A 17,296-nucleotide genomic window follows, 5' to 3' on the forward strand; every position below is an offset into this window, starting at 1 on the left:
GATAATTAAAACATCTAACAACCACAATATATGAATACTTGTTCTGCAAGTTAATTATTTTACTGAAAACACAGTTAAAAACAAACACAGCAAATGAGAATGTCTAGTTGGTTAAGGTACAGAATGTGCCTGGCTTAGAAGGAATGTTGCATGGCTGCATGAAGAAACACAGTAATGTATATCAATTTATAAGAGGCTACACACACATACGCTATTCATCGGAATCTGACTTTCCAATCAAAATACCAAAGTATTTTATATGAGATCAATCATTCTACCCCAACAGGCAGAAATACCCACACTTCTGGTGAGGGTAGGAGATCTCTTTCTACCCCATCAGATAGAAATACCCACACTTCCGGTGAGGGTAGGACATCTCTTTCTACCCCATCAGATAGAAATGCCCACACTTCTGGTGAGGGTAGGAGATCTCTTTCTACCCCATCAGATAGAAATACCCACACTTCCGGTAAGGGTAGGACATCTCTTTCTACCCCATCAGATAGAAATGCCCACACTTCTGGTGAGGGTAGGAGATCTCTTTCTACCCCATCAGATAGAAATACCCACACTTCCGGTGAGGGTAGGACATCTCTTTCTACCCCATCAGATAGAAATGCCCACACTTCTGGTGAGGGTAGGAGATCTCTTTCTACCCCATCAGATAGAAATGCACACATCTTCCGGTGAGGGTAGGAGATCTCTTTCTACCCCATCAGATAGAAATACTCACACTTCCGGTGAGGGTAAAAGATTTCTTTCTACCCCATCAGATAGAAATACCCACACTTCTGGTGACGGTAGGACATCTCTTTCTACCCCATCAGATAGAAATACCCACACTTCTGTTGAGGGTAGGGGATCTCTTTCTACCCCATCCGACAGAAATACCCACACTTCTGGTGAGGGTAGGAGATCTCTTTCTACCCCATCAGAAAGAAATACCCACACTTCTGGTGACGGTAGGAGATCTCTTTCTACCCCATCAGAAAGAAATACCCACACTTCTGGTGAGGGTAGGAGATCTCTTTCTACCCCATCAGATAGAAATACCCACACTTCCGGTGAGGGTAGGACATCTCTTTCTACCCCATCAGATAGAAATATCCACACTTCCGGTGAGGGTAGGACATCTCTTTCCACCCCATCCGACAGAAATACCCACACTTCTGGTGAGGGTAGGACATCTCTTTCTACCCCATCCGACAGAAATATCTACACTTCCGGTGAGGGTAGGGGATCTCTTTCTACCCCATCCGACAGAAATATCTACACTTCTGGTGAGGGTAGGACATCTCTTTCTACCCCATCCGACAGAAATACCCACACTTCTGGTGAGGGTAGGAGATCTCTTTCTACCCCATCAGAAAGAAATACCCACACTTCCGGTGAGGGTAGGAGATCTCTTTCTACCCCATCAGAAAGAAATACCCACACTTCCGGTGAGGGTAGGGGATCTCTTTCTACCCCATCCGACAGAAATATCTACACTTCTGGTGAGGGTAAGTGATCTCCATCATGTCAGGGCAAGACAGCATGTACACACAGAACATAAACACTATACCAGAAGTTGTAAATTTGAGAGGTGAAAGGCGTGACTGATTAATGTTGACAGTTAAAGTTTACTTTAAAGTTAAAGATAAAGTTTAACATTATTGTAAGACAGTATCTGATCATCATTGTTTATTCAAATCAGCTTTAAATGCATAGTTACAATGAGTTATCATTACAATTGTCTTTGTACAATGTATAATGTAGACGACCAGTATAAACTTTAGGTTAGATAGTTGTGAATCTCCTCCATGGCCAGAGATATCACTCTCCTATCCTCAAGCTAAGGAAAGATCCTATTAAACTACTCCTTCATAATATGTAGAACAAAAGGTAAAGAGAGAAAACACAAGACCAGGCAATTGTCTAACTAAACTTAAACTGTTTCCCCTAGCCAAAAAGTGTTATTTTTCCAACTTCCACATTTCTCAAAAAAACTACTTCATTTCCCAAACTTATGAAGATACCCACTGCTGTGAAAAAAAAACTGTCAAAATTTCAGACCAGACTATTGAAATCAGACAAGACCAGAACAACCAGACCAAATAAGACAAGATCAAAATCAGCCCATAGCAAGAAATGGTCCCAAACAACACCAACAACATGCTGGACCAGACCAACGAGACTAGACCAAACCAAAACTTCAGACAAAACAAGACATACCATGTTTCATAGTATGCCATTCATAAGTATGATAAATTTAACATTACTTTCCGATTAATAGTTACAGTATTTAATATACATATATAAATATCAAGTAACATGTATCCATATCATGCAACAAGTACCACCCTTGCTAACGTACTTAAATCTGATTCAGTGAGAGGTTTAGACTTGAAGAGCTTATAGAGATGTATAGGTGTAAAGAGTTGAAGTGACTTCTGATTCAAAGAGATGTATAGGTGTAAAGAGTTTAAGTGACTTCTGATTCAGTGAGATGTTTTGGCTTGAAGGGCTGAAGTGACTTCTGATTCAGTGAGATGTTTAGACTTGAAGGGCTGAAGTGACTTCTGATTCAGTGAGATGTTTAGACTTGAAGAGCTGAAGTGACTTCTGATTCATAGAGATGTTTAGACTTGAAGGGCTGAAGTGACTTCTGATTCAGTGAGATGTTTAGACTTGAAGGGCTGAAGTGACTTCTGATTCAGTGAGATGTTTAGACTTGAAGGGCTAAAGTGACTTCTGATTCAGTGAGATGTTTAGACTTGAAGGGCTGAAGTGACTTCTGATTCAGTGAGATGTTTAGACTTGAAGGGCTGAAGTGACTTCTGATTCAGTGAGATGTTTAGACTTGAAGGGCTGAAGTGACTTCTGATTCATAGAGATGTTTAGACTTGAAGGGCTGAAGTGACTTCTGATTCCGTGAGATGTTTAGACTTGAAGGGCTGAAGTGACTTCTGATTCAGTGAGATGTTTTGGCTTGAAGGGCTGAAGTGACTTCTGATTCAGTGAGATGTTTAGACTTGAAGGGCTGAAGTGACTTCTGATTCAGTGAGATGTTTAGACTTGAAGGGCTGAAGTGACTTCTGATTCAGTGAGATGTTTAGACTTGAAGGGCTGAAGTGACTTCTGATTCAGTGAGATGTTTAGGCTTGAAGGGCTGAAGTGACTTCTGATTCATAGAGATGTTTAGGCTTGAAGGGCTAAAGTGACTTCTGATTCATAGAGATGCTTAGACTTGAAGGGCTAAAGTGTCTTCTGATTCATAGAGATGTTTAGACTTGAAGGGCTGAAGTGACTTCTGATTCATAGAGATGTTTAGACTTGAAGGGCTGAAGTGACTTCTGATTCAGTGAGATGTTTAGACTTGAAAGGCTAAAGTGACTTCTGATTCATAGAGATGTTTAGACTTGAAGGGCTGAAGTGACTTCTGATTCATAGAGATGTTTAGACTTGAAGGGCTGAAGTGACTTCTGATTCATAGAGATGTTTAGACTTGAAGGGCTGAAGTGACTTCTGATTCAGTGAGATGTTTAGACTTGAAGGGCTAAAGTGACTTCTGATTCATAGAGATGTTTAGACTTGAAGGGCTGAAGTGACTTCTGATTCAGTGAGATGTTTAGACTTGAAGGGCTAAAGTGACTTCTGATTCAGTGAGATGTTTAGACTTGAAGAGTTGAAGTGACTTCTGATTCATAGAGATGTTTAGACTTGAAGGGCTGAAGTGACTTCTGATTCAGTGAGATGTTTAGACTTGAAGGGCTGAAGTGACTTCTGATTCAGTGAGATGTTTAGACTTGAAGGGCTGAAGTGACTTCTGATTCAGTGAGATGTTTAGACTTGAAGGGCTGAAGTGACTTCTGATTCAGTGAGATGTTTAGACTTGAAGGGCTGAAGTGACTTCTGATTCAGTGAGATGTTTAGACTTGAAGGGCTGAAGTGACTTCTGATTCAGTGAGATGTTTAGACTTGAAGGGCTGAAGTGACTTCTGATTCAGTGAGATGTTTAGACTTGAAGGGCTGAAGTGACTTCTGATTCAGTGAGATGTTTAGACTTGAAGGGCTGAAGTGACTTATAACCTTGACCTCTGACATTTGAAGCAGTTTCCTATGTCAAATTGTTGTTCTAAATATCTTGATTCTAAAACATATAATAATGATATTGGTAGGTCTTAGCATGTGATGAACCACTATATTATCGTGTAAATATCAAGTCACTGTATCATCATCGTGGGGAAACTGAATTTATAGACATGTAAGTACCTTGTTTATTTATTGATAAGTTTCATCTCATTATGTCTGTGTTTTATGTATACAGTGATACTTGTGGGATATAATACTCTCTATCTTATTTGCTTGATTCTACTTATCACACTATTCCATCTGAAGGCTGCTGGCTGATGAGCCTCAGATTACCTGTACAATGTATGATGAGCCAGAGATCACCTGTACAATGTACGATGAGCCTGAGATCACCTGTACAATGTATGATGAGCCTGAGATCACCTGTACAATGTACGATGAGCCTGAGATCACCTGTACAATGTATGATGAGTCTGAGATCACCTGTACAATGTATGATGAGCCTGAGATCACCTGTACAATGTATGATGAGCCTGAGATCACCTGTACAATGTATGATGAGCCAGAGATCACCTGTACAATGTATGATGAGCCAGAGATCACCTGTACAATGTATGATGAGCCAGAGATCACCTGTACAATGTACGATGAGTCTGAGATCACCTGTACAATGTATGATGAGCCTGAGATCACCTGTACAATGTATGATGAGCCAGAGATCACCTGTACAATGTATGATGAGCCTGAGATCACCTGTACAATGTATGATGAGCCAGAGATCACCTGTACAATGTACGATGAGTCTGAGATCACCTGTACAATGTATGATGAGCCTGAGATCACCTGTACAATGTATGATGAGCCTGAGATCACCTGTACAATGTATGATGAGCCTGAGATCACCTGTACAATGTACGATGGGCCCGAGATCACCTGTACAATGTACGATGGGCCCGAGATCACCTGTACAATGTACGATGAGCCAGAGATCACCTGTACAATGTACGATGAGCCCGAGATCACCTGTACAATGTATGATGAGCCCGAGTCATCTGTACAATGTATGATGAGTCTGAGATCACCTGTACAATGTACGATGAGCCTGAGATCACCTGTACAATGTATGATGAGTCTGAGGTCACCTGTACAATGTATGATGAGTCTGAGGTCACCTGTACAATGTATGATGAGTCTGAGATCACCTGTACAATGTATGATGAGTCTGAGATCACCTGTACAATGTATGATGAGTCTGAGGTCACCTGTACAATGTATGATGAGTCTGAGGTCACCTGTACAATGTACGATGAGCCTGAGATCACCTGTACAATGTATGATGAGCCTGAGATCACCTGTACAATGTACGATGAGCCTGAGATCACCTGTACAATGTATGATGAGCCCGAGTCATCTGTACAATGTATGATGAGCCTGAGATCACCTGTACAATGTATGATGAGCCTGAGATCACCTGTACAATGTATGATGAGCCAGAGATCACCTGTACAATGTATGATGAGCCAGAGATCACCTGTACAATGTATGATGAGCCAGAGATCACCTGTACAATGTACGATGAGCCAGAGATCACCTGTACAATGTATGATGAGTCTGAGATCACCTGTACAATGTATGATGAGCCTGAGATCACCTGTACAATGTATGATGAGCCTGAGATCACCTGTACAATGTATGATGAGCCTGAGATCACCTGTACAATGTATGATGAGCCTGAGATCACCTGTACAATGTATGATGAGCCTGAGGTCACCTGTACAATGTATGATGAGTCTGAGGTCACCTGTACAATGTATGATGAGTCTGAGGTCACCTGTACAATGTATGATGAGTCTGAGATCACCTGTACAATGTATGATGAGTCTGAGATCACCTGTACAATGTATGATGAACCCGAGTCATCTGTACAATTTTCGAGTCTGTCAAAAAACCTGCCTTAGATTTGCACTTGCAATTGCATAGCGAACACTCTCACTAAATGAGCTATCACGGCCCCCACATACATAATCATATGATTATTTCAATGTAAGTCAATCAATTTTCATTTTAAATCTAAAAATCCCTTACCAGTTCACCTGTACATATCAAGATGTATATGTTATGTCTTATCTCTTTTTCATTCTTGTCTTATCTCTTATTCATTCATGTCTTAATCACGGAACAATCATTTAATGCCTTAAATAAATTTAATTTTGTTTTCACTGTCTTTCAATAAATAAATTATAGAAATACACAATGTACAGGAAATTATACAGTCTACCACAGCTAATATTCCTTATAGTCTTATCTTTCCTTATTTGATTAATAGCATATTTTTCTACATATATAAAGACAACAAACCATTCACTATGACTTCCTGGTCTACAATTTAAGACAATATTCTTCAAGGAATTGAAAACTATCAATGTCTTAACAGATTTATAAAAAAAAATCTATTTTTAGTTTCCATTTTTCATCGAATTCAGACAGGGATGAGTCATGATAATGAAAAATATCAGCGAAAACTGCTTTGTAATCATCAAACTACTGGCTGATTTTGCTAGTTGACATGTATGTCAATACATGTTTTTCTACAGATGATCACGATAGCCTTAAAACATCCAGATTTAGGCATAAACAGCGACAAACACCTGAAGCCTTTACTTGCATTTAAAAGTGTAAATTAAATTAAACTACCCTTGAACAGGTACAAACATTTCATGAATAAAACATATCAATACCAGTGACACAATATGAGACTTGTGTTGAATATCTCAAATCACCAAGTGTTATCTACATGTATAGACAACCTATCACAAGAAAGACATAATTGGAATATCTTTAACATACTTAAACTGAATCAAAATCAAATCAGGCAGAAATGTTCAATAGTGTACAAAATTAGGACCGCTTGTTGTAAGGTTGCCATTTTGTTTCTTTTCAGTCAGATTTTGTATATGATTCTAAAGATTGTTTGACCTCATGTAAATTCAGTCAATAGCATGCTCCTTTGAAGTAGAGTCCTCTAGTTTATTGAGAGCAGTGTTTCATGTAGTTCTCTAATATGTGATTATATAAAGAAATAATGACTTATATGTGATCTTATTGCATATGTTTTTATAATAAAAACATACAATAAACATGGAAATTTATGCGAGGGGGAAATATCACGCCTATACGCAAAGGTCGTTAGATTTCGAAAATTTCACCCGCACATATAATTATTTTGTGATGTGCTTAAATTTTATAGACAAAATGAAATGAAAATTGGTCATGAAAATAGCCCCCACATGTATAGTTTACACATAGAAATCACAACATTTACCCCTCCACCCCCCCCCACCCCCCAAAAAAAAAAATTTCCAAGGTTATGGTACCTATCACTTATATTAAAGAATAAACTACATTGAACTTGAGTTATGATTTTGACTTCAATTGTTTTCCAAATTTTATTTCACAATTCTGATAAAACTTTTTTATATAAATAGATCTTACCCATGTATAATTATTACACAGTCCTCATTATGACAATGATAATTAATTATTATCCTCAGGGGAACTGATACATGAATATCATGGTAATTAACAAGATTGCCAGGCCTATATATATATCAAAACTTGACAAACATACAAATCAACAATTTTTGGTTTTTCTGATTTAAAATTTTAGCGAAGATAATTATTAGATGATTTAAATTTTCTTTTGATTCTTTGACGTATCGACATGAAAATTCTGACATATTTCTTACTCCTGTTGTATCATTCTTAACTGTTATGACACATACAAATGTAATCTGTCATGTTTTGAATAGAACCTGCCAATAATTTAAGTAGGAATGGTTAACCTATCTAAATATAGCACCATCAAGTTTACATTGTGTGTGAGCTTTATGAAACAATATCAGTCAAATTATTTATATTTAAGTTTCTGGTGAGCTGAAACAAAACATTTGGGCCAAGATCAAATATAACCAGCATAATTATTTGTATCACGTGTGATCATAAAGTCTATACAGATTTTGTGGACATATACAGCATTCTTGGGGGTCATGACAGGAAACGATGGGCCTCCTGTATGTGGTTCAGTGACATAGCTACCAAATACTACCAGGGGGCCTGCCTCGATGAGACCCTGGCTGCTGTTAAGACAATGAGACCAGCAAATATACGCATAGATTTACAGAAATAATGAAGCAGGCAGGAATCTTAGCACATTTACCATAAATATAAATATTTGACGGACAGATGCTATCAGATAGCTTATCCTACATACAGGCGGTGTATATGAAACACAATAGCTTATCATGAGTACAGCAATAGGCAATATCACCCCAGCATGCCATTGTTTGGAAACTGAGATATGAAATCTTTTCAAATTTCATGTTGTTATTTACGGTAAACATTCTTAGTTTTGATATCATTAATTACTTTTAAATGTAAATGTTTCTTAGTTTTGATAACTTTAATTCAGCCTATTTTTATGACACACATGTCATTTCTTGAATTACATGATTTTAAAATGGCATTGTTTTATACTATTTTTTAAATTTTTTTAAATGACTCCTATTATTTGTTATATCCTATCAGTATTTACCTGTATAAAGCCAAACCTATTTATACACCTAAATTGTATAATCTATTGTCAAGTCTAATATTGTCCATCAATCAACAGGTTCAATGTTATCAATAAGTACAGCTGGCAGCGTTGTTTGATGTAATTTTTTTTGTACTTCACAATACTTCCCTGAACACTGTATAAAAAACCTAAGCCAGCCCATAACTTCTCTAATGTAACAAGATAACACCTCTGCAACCTGGTCCTACTTAGGATATTAATAAAACCAAAAAGCATTTCCTTATATGCATAAGATAAAATTTTCATGATCATCTTTTTCCTGATAAAGTTTTTGTTAACACATTTAAGTAATATCTCTCTGCTCTTCTTCTTTTATGATTATAAGAGACTACCCATGCAATATATACCGTCAGATTTCAGTACAACACCACTTAAAACAGGTATTCTCAGATTTAAGGACAATGCCCCCTTATACTGGTACTCTCAGATATAATGGTAGACGAAAATATAAGTACAATACCCTCTTAAGTCTCTCCGAGAAATGAACAGCTCTCACTTATACTAGTACTCTCAGACAAATGGACGATACCAACTTAAACTTGTAGCCTGTCCGACATCAAGGACAACGCCCACTTTTACTGGTACTCTCAAAGGACAACGCCCACTTTTAATGGGAGTCTTAGACAATGGACAATGCCCACTTCTTCTGGTACTCTCATACAATGGAAAATGTCCACTTTTACTGGTACTCTCAGACAAAGGACAATGCCAACTTTTACTGGGAATCTCAGAAAATGGACAACGCCCACTTTTACTGGTACTCTCACACATAATGACAACACTTTTAATGAATTTGACTGCATTGTTTGGAACTGACAATAAATCAAGCGTTGTTAGTATAAACACATTTTTTTCAAACTTTTAAACAAAAATGATATGTTTATTGTCAAAATGTGATATTCATAACAGATTGATAATTATTTTTTCAAGAAAAAAATCACAGATCTATAGCATGTTTTTATATATTTATCTGAAAAAATCATGCTACATAGTATGTACAACATATACCATATCTTACAGAGCCAAAATACCATCACTGACGTGATATTTGATGTTAAGGTACAAAATGTACTTGTTCATATTGACAAACACTGTTCTCAATACTTCATACTAAAACTTCACTCTAGATCTAGATGTATTTAATCCCACCCCTCGACAAATTGTACTGAAAAATACAAAATTAATATTTACTTGGTTGTACAACATCAAAATATTAAATGTGTATCAAAAATCAATTTCACTGTCAATTTGTTTATCTAAGATATCCAACATGTGGGCATAAACAAATTTCTATGTAAAATAAACAGACATCATGTGGATCATACCCAAAGAATTTGTTACAAAACTATGACACATCCACCCAGGCTTACACTACAGGTAAATAATGTGATATGGCAGGTACATCATATACAGGTGTGGAACAAAATACACATATATACATGTGGATGAAAAATTGATGTATTCTCCTCATTACACATCAACATTTTATTGGGCTAGTAATAACGAGAAAACTGTCAAACCTCAAACAGGTGATACAGGGCATACTAGAAATACCACTGACACAAAGTGTCAACAAACTCACCTGTGTATGTTTTCACCTGTATTGTAATCATTTTTATTGCGATATTTATATGTCAATAAGGCAAAGTATGAGAGATCTTTCTGGAACGAGTTTTAACAGATATATTATGACATATCCATTCAATTTAGTCGCTTAAACTTATGAAACAGAGAGGTACGTTCTGGGTGCCGCCATGTATATATACATAATTGGTCAAGCCCACAAACGGGTCACTACCTAGCTATACGCCTCGAAAATAGTCGGAACACGCCCGTCCCGTCCCCCGAGATTACTTACCTGTGCACGTACCCCAGGGTAATAGGGGCGACGTCCTGGACCGTGCGGGACGTCTGTCGTTCATTTTACAGTCGGCTAATGTCCATTGTTATCATGGAATTTACAAATAAAACACCACACATGTACTACAGCAAACATGTAAACTAACACCAGTACTGTGTGAATGGCCCTTGTCACAAACCACGTGACCTCAGTTACGGGTTGACGATACGCAAGTTTTCTCTGATTTCTAAGGCGTCATTCTCTAAATAGTTCGGTTTTAATGTTTCCATTTCATTTTTGTAAGATTTCCTCTAATTCTGACACATCGCAATGCACAAGTTTACGCTTTCTCAGTTTGTTTACCTGTGAAACAGGTGTGTTGCAGCATTATGCAAGGGAGACAACTCGCATAAAAAGAACACGCTAATAAGAATTTAACTAGTAAATATTTCGGAAACCGTGACCCGTATTATCCAGAAGAAGATATAAATGTGCAAAGAAAAAGTAGTGTAACTTAGTGTTCCGTTTTGAAATGTTTTTAATTTCTTTTGCTCGTGATCTAATAAATATGATCATAGTCGAAGGCACTTACCATATACATGCACGTAAGTGTTAATTTCGTATGTTCCAGTTCGTTTGCGGGCCAAAAGTGTCCCGCGTATGAAAACGGGAAACGAAAATAGTGCTTCGTTTGCATTCCAACTACGTTACGGAACCGAATAACGTACTGTGGCAAGATACTAATAAATATTTTGTTTGTGATCCACAAAAGTGTACCGCGGCAGTGTAAAAAATGTCTCTCGTGACAAATTAATTGCTATGTTATAAATACGTATAGAAGATTACCGTAAATTCCAAAGGCTAGTTTAATTGTTTGGCATGGAGTCAAGATTCCGAAGCGTGGTGATCTGAAATTTCAACAATTTGAAATATGCGATGAATTTGAAAGGCGTCTTAACAGAACAATCCATGTCTCAAATACTTCCACACAAGAACGGCACTTCCGGGATATTAATTTACACCTATGTAATCTGGGGATTCTTGAAGATGCACGGAGCGATAGGAAGGCAGATGTGTTTGACTCTCGAAAGGACGTCTCTGGGATACGTTATCAGCACTATTCTACTTTTGAGAACGTGACATTATATGGATAACAAAGAAACAGAAGACGCCCACTGTTTCCGAGTGATTTTCCGTGTACTTCTTCAATGCTCTTCTGTCAACATTGAGGTTAAATTAAGGTTTTTTTAACAAACAAACAAAAGAAACCAAACAAAACAAAAGAAGAAAAAAAGTCAGAAAAATATATATAGACAATTCGATATAAAATTTTAATGTGTGTTGTCAATTTGGTTTAAACGCCAGGTTGTGGACACAATACAGAGTTTTACTGGCCCAATCTAGGGTCCACACTCGGTAACGTTTACGGATGACAGTCATGACTACACCTGTTTAAGACTTTACACTTCCAGTCGACTTTGATTATCTAGTAGATTAGTCTAGACCGATTTGATATACTACAGCTTCCGCCAGAAGTATTTTGTATGGTTTATAGGAACAAAGATAATTACTGAAAATATCGGTCATGATGATTTAGCACTGGAGCAAAAGCCGGGTTTTAAACGGACGTTAAGACAGAATTTCCATTTAAACAATGCCGAAAAATGAGTTAAACTGAGAAAGATTGAGCCAATAAAATGAGTTTTCAGAGGAAACACACCAACCAATAGGGCTTTCGTATTGGCATGTGTGTTCCTCGTGATAAGACCTTTCCGGTGGTACCAAAATTTTTGACCATGTGACCTTGACCTTAATATTTGACTTACATTTGAAAGTGAAAAAAATTATCACAATTAAGACATAAGCGTTTCACGAAGTGTTCATGCAATTCGTACATGCCTGATACAAGTACAGTTTTAATGTTCCACTTCAGACTTTTGTCGCAACCGGAGGCATATTGTTTCATAAACACATCTGTTTTTTATACTCAGTAGTATTAAGGCTACACAGACTACTTTTAAACCCAAGACTGTGATGAATAGTTTTTCGTATAAAAGAAGATGGCCGTCATTCATCCTTAAGGTTTACGTAACCGTTCATGAATAATTATGAAGGGTTTTAAATTCCTATACTTTTGATAATTAATTACTTTAAACTGTTGTAAAATGCAATTCGTATTTTCATATCCAATTAACTCACAAACACTTCACTCATGACGATAAAGGAATGGTTTCTTTATGAAGTACAGCAAAATTTTCCCCTAATATATGTACATATAACAAGATAAGCAACACATGTGACATTTTGTTTGGCATTAGTTGCTTTTGAGAGACCACCATGTTCTGACAAATTAGCGTCTGTAACATTGTAAATGACACAGACTTTCTGTCCTAGCTTCTTGTCATAGGACACGAATTGTGTACAGGTGCTAGCACTAAATAATTGTGGAAAAGGTTTTTAAAAGGGATATTTCAGTGAAGTTTAAATTTTTATTTACCACATTACAAATTCCTTCACAAATTTAGTTTGATGCTCGTGATGAAAGGCTGGCTATTTTATGCTGAAATATATAACAAAAACCTCTGCCTGACAGTTTACTGTGGCATGGGAAGAAATTATTGTTTACATACAGCAAATTAAGATTTTACCAACAGTCTGTAGTCAGATCTTCGTTTGTGCACGTCTGACTCAAACCTCTTTTTAACTTTACTTATACTGAAGGTAAAATAAGGAAGCGTATGGTATTTCCCCCTCTGTGATTTTTAAATATGGACCAAGGTCATTCATTTGAACAAACTTGGTAGCCATCAACACTAGGTACTACAGACCTAGTATCATGACCCTGGACCTCTTAGGTATTGAGAAGAAGTTACTTTTAATATCTTACCACTTTTGATAAAAGTGATCTAAACAATGTTGATTGCCCATCTTCCCAGCTCGCTATAGGCCTAATATCAGGTCAAGGTCATTTATTAGAACAAATTCTTATGTAACTTTTATATATTGCAAAGCAAGCAAAGGCCTATTAATTGGTTGTGGTCAAGGAATAGTGCAGTAGCTGAAAGTACAGATTGTCTTACTACTCAAAGCTAGTGGGACTTTCCCTTGAATCAAGTGATAGAGCATCTGGCTAAAGAACCAAGGACTGCTAGTCCGAATCCCAATGGGAACGGCATTTTTCATCACCCTATCCTAGTACAATTAAATTTACTTGTTAAAAAATCATTATGCTGTTCAACTAAAGGTAGGTCCATCTGCTACTGTTACAGTTTTGAGTGGAATCATCTCCAAGTTTAAAATATATCTTGGGTTCATCTCAAGCACATATCATATAAAACTTGAATAATTTCCATACTCATCTTGAACTACCTGTAACATGAGGTCCAATGGACCTGAATTGCCAACTTGTTCTGCAGCTTACAAGAAGTTGGTTCGTGAAGGCTGCAAACAGTAAAGCCTATTCCTCAAGCATACTACTACACAACTATGACCCAGGACCTTCTGCTTTTTGAGAAGAAAAATTGTTAAGTTTTTAACATATTTGACCCCCTGTAACCTTCAGAGTTAGCCAAACTTATATTTTTTAACATACTTGGTAGCCCTTCATGCCAGCATGCTATATGACTATATCAGCACCCTTTGCCTTTTGGCTATTGAGAAGAAGGCGATTGAAGATTTCAACACATATGACCCCTGTGACCTTGAAAGTCAAATTGATCAAACATTATAGCCTTTCCTCCCAGCATGCTACAGACCCAATATTAGCACCCTTGGCCATTTGGTTGTCGAGATAAAGTCACGAAAAGATTTTAACATATTTGTCCACTGTGACCTTGAAAGAGGGTCAAGGTCATTCATTTGAAGTAAGGTTTCTAGCCCTTCATCTATTATACTACAGACTCAGTATTAGTAATCCAGGCCTTTTGATTACTGAGAAGTTGTTTGAAGATTCAATTTTATTTGACCCCTTGCATCTTGAAAGTAAGTCAAGGTCATTCATGCAAGCATGCTATAGGTCCAATATCAGTAATCTGGACCTTCTGGTTATTAAGAAGAAGTAATTGGAAGGGAAAAATGGATGCCACTCAGATGCCACACTAAGGCAGGCATGCTGAAAATGTTATCATGATCAAGGTATTTTTAAAAATCCTTTTGAAGCATGACATTGAGAATCAGTACTCCAGAAAAAGTGACACATAAGACACATACATCAAGGCAGTTTTGAAATTTAGTGTTTATTGTAATCGTCACAGAGAAATTGATTATCAGAACAATAGAGATATTCTGATAACATATTGTGTCAACAATGTGACACCAAAGACAACAAACAACATAAACATAAACAAAAAAACAATGTATTATGTGATATTAACCACAATGACAGTGTTCACTCAGGTGTTGTGTGAGACCTGCATGTATGTCTAAATATTCCACATCTCCATCAAAGAAGTCACATATATAGATATATGCTTAAATCCTCTTGCACAGCCAATACTTAAATCGACCTAATGTTTAGCTAAGAATTACAAATAAAGTCTTAATCATCACAGAATTTTGCTTGCCTACCTATATTATATATACCTTATAAGGGACATATATAAATTATGTTATCAACATATGTAACTCTAGTTATCAACCTATGTAACTCTAGTTATCACAGATGTAACTCAAGTTATCACAGGTGTAACTCAAGTTATCACAGGTTTAACTCTAGTTATCAACATATATAACTCTAGTTATCAACTGGTATAACTCTAGTTATCACAGGTGTAATGCTAGTTATCAAAGGTGTAACACTAGTTATCACAAGTGTAATGCTAGTTATCACAGGTGTAACACTAGTTATCACAGGTGTAACACTAGTTATCACATGTGTTATGCTAGTTATCACAGGTGTAACTCTAGTTATCACATGTGTTATGCTAGTTATCACAGGTGTAACACTAGTTATCACAGGTGTTTATCACAGGTGTAACTCTAGTTATCACAGGTGTAACACTAGTTATCACGTGTGTTATGCTAGTTATCACAGGTGTAAATCTAGAAACTGAAGTATCACTTTTACATGTAATTACATTACATTACAGGTAATTCTAAGTTGAATATGATGGATGTACGTTTTAATTTGATTAACTCTATATGTATGTAACTGGTAATTGGGTAATTAAGGTAATTCCATGTGTAATTACCAATGTTAACCTTACCAAGTCAGTGAAAGGTTTAAAGACCTGGTCACTGCAATCCATGGACAGATGATACGAGTCTGAATCTAGCTATCCATAGGCAGGAGACATAAAGCTGAATTTGGCAATCCACAGATAGGTGATATAAACCTGAATCTGAATTGTGTTTTACCCTCTGTTAATATGATTACATATCAGACATATGTTTGGCGAGGAATATTTACACAATATATGAAATCATCCTTGGTTTGGCAATTAACAATTAAAGATTCTATTTCTTCAAATTTCATTTTTTATACAGTGTAACATCAAATTGTTTATACTCTGTCCATAATCACTGAAATTATCACATCAACATCTCACAACTTCTCGAATCAATGTTTTAAATGGCACGCATAAATGAGTGGAAGGATGATAAATTACTTGTTTGAAATTTGAAAACTTTGAATATATTACAAAATGTTTGGCAGCACTGTAGACGAGTATTAAAAGAATACTGCTATGACTATACCAGGAAAACATAAGTATATAGTTAGAATGTCAGGTGATAAATAATGTATACATATAAAGCATATAAAAATACTGTTAAATAAATTTTTAAAAACTGCTCATATTTTGACATTCATACTGATATGAAATAAATACTGTTGATGAAGCAATTGTCTGGAAAATTGTGGAACCTGACTGATATTTGAGCTTCGATGAGAACAATTTATTAACAAGCCTCATTCATACCAAGGCACCAAGTAATGGTAATGCTATCAAAGGTACTTGTTACTCAACAAATAGGGTAATTCTCATAACATAATTCTCTTGTGAAAAAAATTACTAAAACTCTTCTTATTGCATAGAAAATCTTCTATATAATAATGCTGAAATCTGTTTCTTTGTTTTGTTTTGTCTTTTCTTCAATATTGTTTAAAAAAAATTATGTTAGAGAAATATTCTTTTGTGATCAAATGTTACTGTAAAATACAGATATGTGGCATGTGTAAAGTACAATTACAACATACCTGTGGCCTGTGTAGGGCATGACTACAACATACCTGTGGCCTGTGTAGGGTATGACTACAACAGATCTGTGGCCAGTGTAGGGTACAATTACAACAGATCTGGGGCCTGTGTAGGGTACAATTACAACAGATCCGTGGCCTGTGTAGGGTACAATTACAACAGATCTGGGGCCTGTGTAGGGTACAATTACAACAGATCTGGGGCCTGTGTAGGGTACAATTACAACAGATCCGTGGCCTGTGTAGGGTACAATTACAACAGATCTGGGGCCTGTGTAGGGTACAATTACAACAGATCTGGGGCCTGTGTAGGGTACAATTACAACAGATCTGGAGCCTGTGTAGGGCACAATTACAACAGATCTGTGGCCTGTGTAGGGTACAATTACAACAGATCTGGGGCCTGTGTAGGGTACAATTACAACAGATCTGGGGTCTGTGTAGGGTACAATTACAACAGACCTGTGGCCTGTGTAGGGTACAATTAAAACAGATCAGGGGCCTGTGTAGGGTACAATTAAATTAGATCTGGGGCCTGTGTATGGTACAAATA

At 36.8% G+C, this 17,296-nt stretch overlaps 1 protein-coding gene across 1 annotated transcript in view; it reads right to left on the reverse strand.

The window, feature by feature from the left end:
• LOC132553202 (protein crumbs-like) overlaps positions 1 to 10,629 on the reverse strand; it is an 80,174-nt gene extending 69,545 nt beyond the window's left edge. Inside the window, exon 1 of the mRNA XM_060217430.1 lies at positions 10,566 to 10,629. Within this exon, the coding sequence (XP_060073413.1) occupies positions 10,566 to 10,629 (64 nt within the window). The remainder of the gene's footprint in view (positions 1 to 10,565) is intronic.
• Positions 10,630 to 17,296: the final 6,667 nt, after the last annotated feature.

This window comes from Ylistrum balloti, unplaced genomic scaffold (assembly GCF_031769215.1).
Source record: "Ylistrum balloti isolate Yb309-2 unplaced genomic scaffold, AGI_CSIRO_Ybal_v1 Utg370310, whole genome shotgun sequence".
In the NCBI taxonomy this organism is placed as follows: domain Eukaryota; kingdom Metazoa; phylum Mollusca; class Bivalvia; order Pectinida; family Pectinidae; genus Ylistrum; species Ylistrum balloti.